This window comes from Lissotriton helveticus, chromosome 9 (assembly GCF_964261635.1).
Source record: "Lissotriton helveticus chromosome 9, aLisHel1.1, whole genome shotgun sequence".
In the NCBI taxonomy this organism is placed as follows: Eukaryota; Metazoa; Chordata; class Amphibia; order Caudata; family Salamandridae; genus Lissotriton; species Lissotriton helveticus.
This window is the reverse complement of record NC_136070.1, coordinates 691,637,774-691,651,477: the sequence shown is the minus strand read 5'-3', so window position 1 is coordinate 691,651,477 and position 13,704 is coordinate 691,637,774. Positions and strand designations below refer to the sequence as shown.

The 13,704-nt window shown below is 45.2% G+C and overlaps 1 protein-coding gene across 2 annotated transcripts in view; it reads left to right on the top strand.

The window, feature by feature from the left end:
- DPP3 (dipeptidyl peptidase 3) overlaps positions 1 to 13,704 on the top strand; it is a 468,907-nt gene that overhangs the window by 177,758 nt on the left and 277,445 nt on the right. For both annotated transcript variants that reach the window (XM_078660787.1, XM_078660788.1), the window contains exon 6: positions 4,414 to 4,507. In XM_078660787.1, coding sequence (XP_078516913.1) covers positions 4,414 to 4,507 — 94 coding nt within the window. The remainder of the gene's footprint in view (positions 1 to 4,413; positions 4,508 to 13,704) is intronic.

Below are 13,704 nucleotides of genomic sequence, written 5' to 3'. Positions count from 1 at the left end.
ATGGTGCATTAAGGAAAAATTGCAAAGGAAAATCACAAGGGAGTCAACAGAGCTAAAATACTTAGCACATCAATTGTAACGCAAACTAAGCTACATGTCTCTAGGGGTACACTTAGCAGCGATTGTGGCTTACACACAGAACCACCTCTCCTTCAGAAAACAACTAAAAACTTGGTTATTTGATAAATAAAGCTCCCCCCCTCCCTCAAGCGCCTTGAGACCCTCTGGGTGAGTAGTGCGCTATACAAATTGAAACTTGACTTGACTTGACACTAAAGGAGAAACGGGGAAACGTTTCTTCACCTCCCAAGTCGTAAAGAGATTTCTAGAAGGGGCGAAAAGGATCGCGCCTCCAAGCAGAATGCCAGCACCAGCATGGAACCTCAACGTAGTGCTGACCCAATTGATGAAGGCACCATTAGAGCCCATGCATAAGGGTACACTGCACATGCTCACACTAAAGACAGCCTTCTTAGCAGCTATCGCATCACTACGGAGAGTAAGTGAGTTGCAGGCGCTAACACTTCAAGAGCCTTACCTGCAGATACACAGTGATAGGGTTGTAATGAGAACAGATCCACACTTCATGCCAAAGGTGGTGTCTCTGTTCCACATCAACCAAAGAATCCAAATACCTAGTTTTTTCCAAAAACCAACCACAAGCACGAAGAGAGCGCTGCACACACTGGACGCCAGGAGGGCAGTGATGCACTAAATAGAAAGGACAAAGGAATGCAGAAAGACAAAGCAACTCTTTGTTTACTTTGCAAGCAGTTTTTTGGGACGACCAGTTACCAGAAATACCATTCAACGATGGATTGCACAAACCATTCAACTATGCCACAAACAAGCTGGGCAACAGTTACAAGGAGCAGCTCATGCTCACTCAACAAGGAAGAAAGGAGCTACAATTGTGTTTCTAGCTAACACACCGATTCAAGATATTTGCCAAGCTGCAACATGGTCTTCAGTGCACATGTTCACTAAGCACTACTGTGTGGATGTCCAAATGAACAAAGACAAGTGGGACAGAAGGTCTTAAAACACATATTCAGTAACCAGTGCTCATCTTCCACCCAGCCACCACAATAAGGACAAACTGCTACAAAGTCTGTGCACAGCATAGTGAATTCAGAAAGATTCACGCTGCAAAACGTATAGTTTCTTACCTGTCGGTGTAGTTTTGCAGCTGGAAGACTTTCTGGATTCACTAGCGAACCCACCCTCCTCCGCCAGAAAGATGTTACAGGAAGAAAGGGATTAAAGATGAACAAAACTTAGAAAATAAGAGGAAGAACAAGAATAACACAAGAAAAGGAAAAAGAATCCAAAGATGGCGACCAAAGGTGGGAGCCTCCGGAGGAAGCACGTCGAAATCACGAAGGACACCAAATGGCGGTATGTCGACACCCACCTGGGCCACGGAAAAAAAGCGAGAAAAAAAGACTACAACTCCGGACCCAACCACTAGATGGCGGAATAATGCACAGCATAGTGAAACCAGAAAGTCTTCAAGCTGCAAAACTACACCGACAGGTAAAGTATATGTTACTCAGATACTTACTCACACACCCATACAATCACTCACACACCCATACAACCACTCACACACCCAGCAAAGCACTCACAAACCCATTCACAGATCCTTACAGCCTCTCATACCCACTGACAGATCCATACAGTCACTCACACACCCAGTGCCAGATCCATACAGCCACTCAGACATCCACTCAGACAACCATAAAGCCACTCACACCCACTCGCACACTGATATAGACAGTCACAAAGCCACTCAAATGGCATATGTTAGAGACCATGTCACTCAATACAAAAAGAATAGCAGTGTAACTTGTGCTGTTGCTTGGTATATATATTTAAGTCTCTGAAACCTTTACGTAACACGTTCACTGCATGAAGTCATCAGTGATGTAGTATGTGAAGTCATGAGCAGTTCAATTGCTTGGCGTAAGTTATAGTTAGCTCAGGTATCTATAATTGCTGAATTTCTCTTTTTTTGTACGAGTGAAACCTGTGCCTAAATAGAACGTCTCGTAACCTTTGTTTTTTTCAGAGGAAAATGTTTATATTCACTGAAGAAAAAATAAGGTTACAGGGACGTTATAGTTAGGAAATAGAATAACAAAAAAACCTTAGAAATTCAGTAAGAAAACCAAAGGCTAAAGGGACGTGATAGTTAGGACATAGAATAACAAAACCTTAGAAATTGACTAAGAAAACCAATGGTTATGGGGATGTTATAATTGGGGTCAGATTTTAAACACACAAAACTATATAAATTTAGCAGTTATTGTTAATCATCTCCAAAAACTATAACTCATGCCCTAGGGTAATTATAACTTGCTCCCCCACCATTCACAGTTTTCTCATCAATAATTGTTCAGCAAATGTTTCATTGATAATGTTAATATTGTCATAGAAGATGACATGAGAGATGTAGTATGTGGGGTAATTAACAGTGCATGTCGAAGGTGCGAGTTATAGTAGCCTCAGGGCATAAGTTATAGTTTGAGATGACTAGAACTGCTGAATTTCTGAAGTTTTGCCTCTAAAGGCCCATGTAACCTTTGCTTCTTTCAGTGAATGTTTTTTTAATGATATTTCCCAACCTAAATGTCCTTGTAACTTTTGTGTTTTTTTCTTTTCCAGTGAACTTCGAGTGTTTTGTTTAATGTAAAGTAATATTTAATTACCATATCTTAATCAAACTTCTGTTGCTCACATCTTTAGCCAGGCCATGTGGCACACCCCCCATATGCAGCCAATCCAACACCGTGCTTGGCCAAAGACCGTGCACGACGAGGGGTTGGCCGCAGGGCATAGCCTGTGTCTAGGCCATGTGTCCAAACCTCCAAAGGCAGCCAACCCAGGACACTGCACCCCTACCTAGGCCCGTCACATTTTTTGTTAGGGAAAGGGAGTATATGACCCCCTTCTGGGGTGTATTTGCCCCCGTGGACCCTATCCCCCAAAGCCCACCTCTTAATTAATTAGGAGGGGAGCAAGCAGCCCCACTTGCCGGGCTGATTCCGTCCCAAGTGACCCAATCTTTCGGGCCCGGCCATATTGTAAATGGGGAGGGGGGCTCGCAACCCCCATCCCCGGGCTGAGTTCGGGTCCAGGGTCCCGATCTCGTAGCCTGGCCATATGATGAAGGGGTACGGTGTCACCCAGCTCCACCTCATCAGTCAGGGCCTGTTCAATTAATATTGGGGGTGATGGGACTGCGCAGCACCCCTCCACGAGCCAATTTCGGCCCCAGGACCTAGACAATAAAGAGTGAGTGCCCTGGAGCCTACCCTGGGCACCCACTTCATCGTTTTTGGGGGCCACCCCAATGTCCCCACGGCCTGAGCCGGCTCCCCACTTACTGTAGGATCCAGCATTGTTCCTGCCCCGAGGGAGTAGTTAAAAATGCTGCTCCCTGCGGGCGAGACCAATATTTTCATCTATTTCGCTGCCCGCTTCAGTGCGGGCTGGGAAACCGATGCAAAGCCTGCTCCTAGCGGGCAGGAGCATTTTTTATGCTCCTGCATGCTGGGAGCCGACTTAGTGTTTGCTCTCGATTGGTGGCAGAGTTAAAATTGCTCCTGCCATGTGAGAGCAAATGCAGGTTTCCCTACCTGCACCCGTGGGACATAGCTGGAGCCGACCCTTGGGTATGGGGTCCCCAGGGCCAATAATGGCTCCGGTAGGGGGGCCGCAGAGGCAGCACAGCCCCCCTCCCATTTGTTTGCTTGGCCTGACCCCGAGGTGGCTTTCTCCTGGGCCAAAATCGGCTCATGAGGGGGAGGGGGTCCGCTTGACCCCCTAACACTTCACATTAAGGCCAGGCCCCGGGAGATGGAGTCCCTGTGCCCGGAATCAGCACCGGAGGGGGCTGCATAGCCCCCCCATCTTTTCATATTTTATGGCCGGTCCCTCTGGGGTGGCTGTCCCTGGGGATGAAATTGCGTGCCCCCCTCTCCCAATTATATTCTTATAATTCAGTACCAGTACCAGGAGCACATATTTTCTTAACACTGGAAGACATTTTACCCATCGCCTAACATCCTCATGATTTAGAGCCTTGAAAGTGAGGGGTTACTACCCTTGTACCAAGCCAGTGATCATATTTACGTATAGAGGTAAAATCTTTCATGTTCCTGCACCAATTGTCACATTCTGTCCATTGGAAGAGTTTAACTACAGTGTTGCTCTGTTCATAATATACAAGTTCTTTTTTCATAAGAGGCGTTTACTCTTGTTATTCTCTTGGGTTTACCTATTTCTAGAGCTGAAATGTTGTTTTCCTTTGTTGCTTTTCCTTATACATGCATTGTTTGTAAGTTTTGCATGCACCTAGCTGCGGTCTGTCCAGGTAAAGTTCAATTTTTTCCAACTTCTTTTCCCCAGAACATCAGTGCCTACAACACTCGTCTGTTTAAGAGCAAGACCAGCGATGAGCAGCCAACTTATGAGATACGTCTTGCCTCTGCCAACACTAATGGTAAGGACAGTTGGGAGACCCAGTTTAGTTTTGCAATCATACCAGATAGATCTTGCTCTCAAACTATCTTCTACCATTTTCTTGCAATGGTATTTTACAGTTCTGGATAGCAGTTGCTGTTATGGCAGCACTTCATAGACTGCTTCCTCACTCCATCACTGATGTGACACTGAGCAATACCACCTAAGCAAGGAAATGGTTAGATAAGAAAACACTGTTTATGTTCAGTGGTAATGTGCACCTGATAGAACAAAGGTTTCCTTTATGATTAAATGGTTTAAGTAGGAAAATACACTGGGGAAACTTCTCTGAAAGGTTAATAATTAAATACATAGTGTTATTTCGTTGGGGACATTTCTCTGAAAGGTTAATAATCAAATACACAGTGGTATTTCATTGTTTTTGGCACATTTGGGAAAATTACATTCAAGCAGCAGAAAACCGCTGTCAAGAACATATGGTTCTCTGGTTTAGGTCAGAAGGTCTTGTGGGTTTTGTGGGTTTTAGTCTACTCTTATTGCAATGCAGCAGTGGTTTCAAATTTCATTATTTCATAGGGATGTTGCATCGGTAAATTATTTTCTGTGGTTCAGTTTTCACACAATTACTCTGTTATGAATGTTTTGCATTACATTTATTTTTTACTTTTGCTGGTAATATGATCTACATAGCAAGGCATATTGAAGAGCAGACCGACCAAGTAGACATGACATTCAGTACTGCCATATAATTCTTCAGAAACTTCAATAATCTAGAATGACTGCACGGTCCAGAAAATGTGCAAGGTATAGCAGACTGTACAAATCAGATGGGGCAGATACTTTTTATCATCTTCATATTATTATCCTAAAATGAAAGAATGAGAGAATAAGGATAATCATATCATAATACTACAGAGTATGGTCTAGATTTAAGTAACGATTTTGAAGGGTAATCCATCAATTAGAATTTGGTTATGTGGTGTAAGTAACCGGATAAACCTCGATACCGACGAATTTGTATTAGAAATTATTCTGTCAAATTGTTAGGAAAGGTCCCAATTTCTGAGAGAACATTTGTAATAGATCATTAAATATATAGACCACTTTTCACATTTTACCAACCTGAACATACGTTGCCCAGTCTTCCAGTGTGGGTTCAGTGGCTTTTTATCAATGTCTCAATATACAAAGCTTTGCTGTTGCTAATGCCCTCTCTAGCCACCTCCATTTATGGGAAAATAAGTGTAGGTACATCTGTCTTATCACTTTCAATAGCTTATCGAACCAATACTGGTACAAGTGTGTCATGTGCAGTAGCCCGTTGGACCCACAGTTGTGTCCTGTAATGTTAAGTCTAGGTCATTGCCGCAGAATGTGGTAGTTTCCATTCTGTTTGTGTACATCTCCAGCACCGTGACTAATGGAGTATTCCTTCCTTTTGAAGCTTCATGGGAAATCCGTGCCAATTATGTATTCTATTGAAATATAAGCACTTAATTTTGTTTCCCTTAGGTATATATCATGAGTCTTGTGCATAGTTGCCTACTCTTCCACAGTGTATTTCCGGTTCAGTGAAGAAGTTCTGTTCTACCTACATTGAATGTGTGGTCCATGAGTAAGTTATACATAGCTGAAATCACAACTCCGCCCCTCTTCACCTTCCACAAACAAGCCCCATCTTTCAGGGTATTTTCTGATTGACAAAGAAGGCAGTTAGATTGGTTCAGGTGTCAGGCACCTCCTCAGGCAGTGTGATAGTTGGCACTCTTGCCATGCACAAGTTCGTGCTAGGCCAAATTTTTCCACTGGGACTTTGAATGTTTTGACCTTGCCTTCCTGAAGAATTTGGTCCAGTTTCAAGATTCCTTTTTGGCTCCACTTCTTCCAGTGTACTGTGAAGCCACCATTATGATAATTTCCCCATAATGTAACTGCAGAATGTAATCTTCGATGTACTCCTAGTCGTTTTCATTCCCAGTTCCACTGCACCATCGTGGCACTAGACACTGGGTTTGATTCAGCCTTGTGGAGTGTTTAATTTGAATATAGTATGTCCCATTGGTTGATCCCTGCAGTGCCTTCAACTCAGTGTTAACCCACACAGAGGGTGATGTTGGGCTGCACAGAAAGTATATCAATTGAGAGAGGCGACGTAGCAGATAGTAGAAGCTCCTGGATCTTGGTTGTAATCCCCCCAAAAGTGGCCTGTGCATATAGCTTCTGCATTCCCATCCTTGACTTTTTCACTTCCCATATGATTAATTTGATAACTGCATAGATTTGCATTGGAAGGCCTTTGTGAATAAGGAAAGTAAGCTTCCCAAATAAGTAATTATGGCTCAGTGCTGCAATCATCTTTATAACTTCAATTCTACTCCATAGAGAAAATCCCAATTTTGCCCAATGGACAAACCCTTGTGTATAGGGATACTAATGGTTTGAGGTTACCTTCTACCATATTGTCTAAGCCTCTAATAACAATTCCTAAATATTTCAGCTCCTTTGGAATTCACAGTTTACAGAACTGACCTAATCAAGCAATCATGGTACTGCGGTTCATTGGCAGTGCCTCACACTTACTCCAGTTGATGTTGTATATCTGGAGTATTGTGAGAAGGAACACATCAAGGCCATTAAGTCAGGTTACGAGATCCCCTTATTGGTGGTAATCAATAATGTTGTCTGTGTACAGGTTTAATTTGACCTGGCCTAACATTTTATCTATACCTTCTATCCGAGAGATGACCTATGGCCATAGACAGGGGCACCGATGCCAAGTGAAATAGAAAAGGCAATACTGGGCAATCTTGCCAGGTACCTCTTGTGATATGAATTGACCGTTAAAGGAATCCCTTGACTTGTTCCTTTGAATCGATTGATTTGACCCAATGTTTAATTGTTATAGCCATTTGACCTTTGATATAAAAACATTGCCTAGCCCTGTTCTTTCCAGCGTCCTAAAGAGATATCTCCATTCAATCCTATAATAAGCATTTTCAGTAACTAATGACAGTGCTATGGCCTCAAATGGTTTATTGTGCACATGCCGAAGATGTATCGTTATCCCCATGTGAGGTATGGATGAGCCCCACCGGTACAAATCCTTTGTGGGATTCTTGTACCAGAGACCGGATCACTTTACTTAGCCTGGCAGCCTAGCAAGGAAGGTAATTGCAAACACAACAGTGATGGACAGAATGTGGATCAATGTCACACATTCACCCCAGTCCAAAGATCAGGGTGGTGTGGAGTGAAAAAAACGATGGATTTAGGCCCAGATCCTTGTACTGGGGTGAATGTATGACATTGTTCTACATTCTGTCCATCAACTGTGTTTTTTGTAATTTTCACCCCGAGTGGGCTGGGTATGCTCAGACGTGAGTCCCAGGCTCTCCACACCACTGGAGTCAAGCTATCCAGGCTGAATGAAGGCTGATAGCCAGAAACCGGTCCTTGGATGCTTGATTCCGGTCTGGGAAAGACAGGGCTTGGCAGTTCGGACTGGACTTTTCCCATGAGGCAAAGGGTCAGAGCTGATTTGCATATAGCCAGTGTCTAACCCAGGGTGGTGTGGAGTGAAAAAAACGATGGATTTAGGCCCAGATCCTTGTACTGGGGTGAATGTATGACATTGTTCTACATTCTGTCCATCAACTGTGTTTTTTGTAATTTTCACCCCGAGTGGGCTGGGTATGCTCAGACGTGAGTCCCAGGCTCTCCACACCACTGGAGTCAAGCTATCCAGGCTGAATGAAGGCTGATAGCCAGAAACCGGTCCTTGGATGCTTGATTCCGGTCTGGGAAAGACAGGGCTTGGCAGTTCGGACTGGACTTTTCCCATGAGGCAAAGGGTCAGAGCTGATTTGCATATAGCCAGTGTCTAACCCAGGGTGGTGTGGAGTGAAAAAAACGATGGATTTAGGCCCAGATCCTTGTACTGGGGTGAATGTATGACATTGTTCTACATTCTGTCCATCAACTGTGTTTTTTGTAATTTTCACCCCGAGTGGGCTGGGTATGCTCAGACGTGAGTCCCAGGCTCTCCACACCACTGGAGTCAAGCTATCCAGGCTGAATGAAGGCTGATAGCCAGAAACCGGTCCTTGGATGCTTGATTCCGGTCTGGGAAAGACAGGGCTTGGCAGTTCGGACTGGACTTTTCCCATGAGGCAAAGGGTCAGAGCTGATTTGCATATAGCCAGTGTCTAACCCAGGGTGGTGTGGAGTGAAAAAAACGATGGATTTAGGCCCAGATCCTTGTACTGGGGTGAATGTATGACATTGTTCTACATTCTGTCCATCAACTGTGTTTTTTGTAATTTTCACCCCGAGTGGGCTGGGTATGCTCAGACGTGAGTCCCAGGCTCTCCACACCACTGGAGTCAAGCTATCCAGGCTGAATGAAGGCTGATAGCCAGAAACCGGTCCTTGGATGCTTGATTCCGGTCTGGGAAAGACAGGGCTTGGCAGTTCGGACTGGACTTTTCCCATGAGGCAAAGGGTCAGAGCTGATTTGCATATAGCCAGTGTCTAACCCAGGGTGGTGTGGAGTGAAAAAAACGATGGATTTAGGCCCAGATCCTTGTACTGGGGTGAATGTATGACATTGTTCTACATTCTGTCCATCAACTGTGTTTTTTGTAATTTTCACCCCGAGTGGGCTGGGTATGCTCAGACGTGAGTCCCAGGCTCTCCACACCACTGGAGTCAAGCTATCCAGGCTGAATGAAGGCTGATAGCCAGAAACCGGTCCTTGGATGCTTGATTCCGGTCTGGGAAAGACAGGGCTTGGCAGTTCGGACTGGACTTTTCCCATGAGGCAAAGGGTCAGAGCTGATTTGCATATAGCCAGTGTCTAACCCAGGGTGGTGTGGAGTGAAAAAAACGATGGATTTAGGCCCAGATCCTTGCACTGGGGTGAATGTATGACATTGTTCTACATTCTGTCCATCAACTGTGTTTTTTGTAGCCTAGCAAGGAATGTCACATCCACATTCGTCAGATAAATTGGGCAATAATAGGCACATCCCAGAGTACCTGCTATGGTGGAGGGATATCATTGCTTTATTTGAAAATATGCCCAAGAGAACATGATTTTCTTGCTACTTTGTATGCTGCATATAACATGGGGTCCAAATAGAGATGATCCTGTCCTGAAGAATTCTCATGGGAAGCAGTCTTCTCCAGGGGATCTATAAGTAAGTAGTCCTTTAATAATTATTTAGTAGTTATTCATATATTTCCTCCCTCCAATTGTAACCTCTCTTTCTGATTTCAGTGATGTCATTTAGGTGGACGTAAGAATTTCTTTTTTCAGAACCCTCTTCAGAGGGCCACAGGCCAAGAGTGAGCTACTGGGCCGAACCGTGGGGTTTGAAGCCTATTGCTCCTGATTTCCTGGGACCCAACCTACTATAGACCCCAAGCAACTGGGCCAAGTTACCTTTCAGCACTTGATACTCAGTGGTAATGCAGGTCGAGCAGCCTAAGGCTCCTAGGGTACGGGGAGGTAGACACAGGGTCACCGCTCAATATATGTTCAATAGCAGCAATACATGATTGTCATGTCCGGCCAATTACTTGCTTTTATGAAAAAAGAGTATTTATGTACCTACACAAAGTAAAATATGGCTGAGTGAAAAGCTGGGGCAGAAAAATCCCTTGCATAGTGATGGAAGGGCCCCATACAGCAATTCTGTCTGGATCATTGGTGCTGATATTTGTTGTCATTTGCAAATATGGAAAGGCACGTGCACCGTTACATAGGCCTGTCTCACAGATTGGTGTCTTTTTGGACCGGGAGGGGTGCAAACAGGGCTATCTTCATAGTGGTGTAAAGGCTACTGCCGTTGCCAGGAGTTAGAAATCCCACAAAAAGTACGTCTGGAAAAACTAAGAATAGAGGTTGACTGTCAACTACCTTGTTTAAGTCTGGGTATTGAACCTAGTGTTTCAACTACTATACAGGAGAGAACCTCTTTCAGGACAAGAACCCTCACTCACCCGGAGATGACCTGCTTCATCATTGGGTTCCCTCTTTACACCAAGGCCACAAGGTCATTGGTGCTCCTCTTCATGACTGAGGAGGAGCTGAGGTGTTTCTCACCTTAGTCTTTGTGCTACAGCTTACCACCGAACTTACCCAATTGCACTTCAATTTCTGTGCCCAACGTTGTTCAAATGGGTCGGCTGTAAAAGAGCATCATCTATGATTTTATTGTGCAGATAGTGTAGAACCTTTTCTCAGTTTATCAATGGAGCTCAAACCATTAACCTTGAGAAATGAGCTTGTTAGAGATTTGTGTCCTTTTTAGGTTGAGCCTGGCATACGCAGCGCGAAGCACTGTTGCCAGCGAGGCTTATTGTTGTGGACTTGCCCCGGAAGTGGGACAGGAGATGGGCACGCGCAGAGCTTTTGGCGATTTGAGCAGGTGTACGCGCACGTACAGCCACGCGCTGTGCACATTGCCTGTCCCGCTTGCGAGGCAAGTCAGCCTCCTACAATAGAATTTTTTCAGTGCTGACATGTGCTCCACACGCCCCACTTACCGGCTCTTGTGGGGGCTCTGCGCTGCTCGCTGGCTGGTCTCCTCGTGGTAGGGGGGCCTCTTTTCCGGTCAATGGCGCAGAAACACGCGGGGGCTCCGTCATGCTCACAGGAGCCCCGCAGCAGCATTCACAAAGACTGGGTGGGCTCCCGTCAGACGTCTCTCTGCGGGAGGGCTCCTTCACACGGACTACAACACGCGGGGCTCCCTCAGCTCACGGGAGCCCCGGACACTGCTGCGCGCTCCATGCCCCAGGCAAAGTTGGCCGCACGCATGCTCATTGCATAAGGAATGCGTGTGTGTTCCTCTGAATACGTGCGTTGCGCGCTTTCACTTTCCTTAACCCCATCAGCTTGTTGGAAAGGGGCGCCTCCGTTCATACGTTCTTGGTAGTTCATGTGTTTTGTAAAACTATTCCCTTGCTTGGGACACAGAAAGGTGCGCTTTTCCTCATGATCCCCAGTAATGCAAAAGCACACTGATTATCTTTAAACTGAGCCGGTCAATTAAAAAGCAGGGATGAGCATGGACGTGGAATGTTTGAGATAGTACGATCGTTGCGATCTCATTGGTGCATTGGATGCCTCTGGTGTGTTTGGACACTTGTGCCTTGAACTCCAAAATAACATGTATCTGGATAGACCGCACGCTAGGTGTGAATGTAAACAGAAGTGCTTCCTTCGCAAACAAAACAATCAGACCTGGAAGTTACTTAAGAAAAGTGAACAAAATAAATGGTGACATGCGTGGAGTTTAATGAAGCCCCGCCAAAACGCTCCATTCCCTGCCTAGAGCACGTTTTGCACACGGTGTCACTGTGACCTTGCAGTTTCCATCAAACAACCTCTTTAATTCACCAAGGACGTGAAGGAGCGGACATTCGTGTGCTGCTTCATTCAGACATACAGTGTATGCTGCAGGTCCGGTAAGGGGAGTTTACGGGGCAAAAGGTGGGGCAACTGAAGGTGAGCGCGATACATACAGCAGCCACGGCTGGCGAGCGCAGGGGCGCCGGTGGAATGAAGTTGGCTTTGTGCTCCCAACGTCTCTGCGGCTCCCTGAAGCGAGACAGTAACAAACAAGTGCTTCTCAATAACCTGGCGTCCGGCACAATACAAACCGCAAAACTCTCGGAGCAGCTGTGGTCCTGGCATAAGTGTGTTGCAGTGAAACATGTATTGGATACGCCGGAGTAACCTGTTCAATGCCGTAGCTTTGTCACTTGAGCAGTTCACAGGTGTCAGCGCCGTGTGGTACCAAACACAGTGGTTTCACTACAAATGCAACTATAGTACTCCCAGCACCTGGGGAACTCCTGGTCCATGAAAAGCATTGGTTAAGGACAATAAAAATAAAAAAAGTAGCGCCGAAACAAAGTCCTAAATTGGCCGCTGAAGTGGTCAGGGAGTTGTTGGGTGGGTCGCTTGGGGAGGGCAGAACTCTGAAGAGACATGATGTATGCATGCCCTTGTTGTCTTTTCCCACAGCATCCTCCTCTTAATTAGAGTTCAAATCATTTTAAGAAATATAGCTCTGACCAGACATTCGGGTCCACATTTGTTAACACTTAGCACTGTCACCAAGTGATGCAAAGTCACGCAAAGTCAAAGCAATGCACTGGTATTTACTTCCCAGCGAAAAAGGTATTTTGCGCTATCAATGTCCCTTTTTTCAGTAAAAAAAGCATTTTGTTCTGCTCTGCGTCAAGGAAACGTTACTGTGTTGCTAGCCTTGTTAACATCCATAGTTTTTTACGTAAAGTCCTAAACAGTAAGATAGCCAAGCTGGACTTTGTGTAAAAAAACTCCTTGAAGTAGGCACTAACAATAAGTAATGTTCTCCAGTATTACATCTTTCATAGATTCACATGCTTGTATCTTCCCCGTCGTCATGGTGGGAGTCTCACGGTAACAGAATGACCAAAGCAGTATCATAGAGAAGAAAACTGCATAGAAAAGCCCATAGGGACTATTATTTGGTAACCAGACCTCCTCATTGTTTGGTCCAAAAGTCAGCCAATCAGCATTGCTGCCCTGCCCTCACACTCCCCAGCAGAACCTTCCTGCCTCAGATTTCCAACCGCCTTCGTGTGAGAAAGGAGTCTCCCTGAGCTCTGCTCAGTTTGCTGTTCCTGTGTGAACTATTGACCTTTGTTTTCAACTGTCTTATCATCTGGATTAAGGTATTGTGAGTACCTATTTCTTTTATAATGGCTGAAAGCTCTAAACAGAGGCTTTTCAAGCCTTGCAGATCCTGTGGAAAGGCTAGGCTTTTCTCTGACGACCCTCACAAGGACTGCTTATATTGTCTTCATCCAAAGCATGTGGCCAAGGATTGTAAATATTGTAGAAACTTCTCTGCTAAAACTCTGAGGGACAGAGAGGCTCGTCTGCTGTTGTGTCTTCAAAAGAAGAAGGCCGCATCAGATTCAGATTCTGGTGAGGAGTCTACTAGCTTAACACCTAAAAAGAGAAAGACCTCACATTCTGATGAAATGGTGGAGCCTAAGAAGGTTAAATCTAAGGGGAAGGAGGTCTCATCTCTCCCTCATACTCCCCTCAAGAAGCTGTAAGGTCAGAAGGGGGCAGGGTCTGCTCCGTCTACCAGCTCCCTGGTTTCTACTGTAAAATCTGTGGCAAAGACTTCAGCTCCGTCGACGTCTACACCG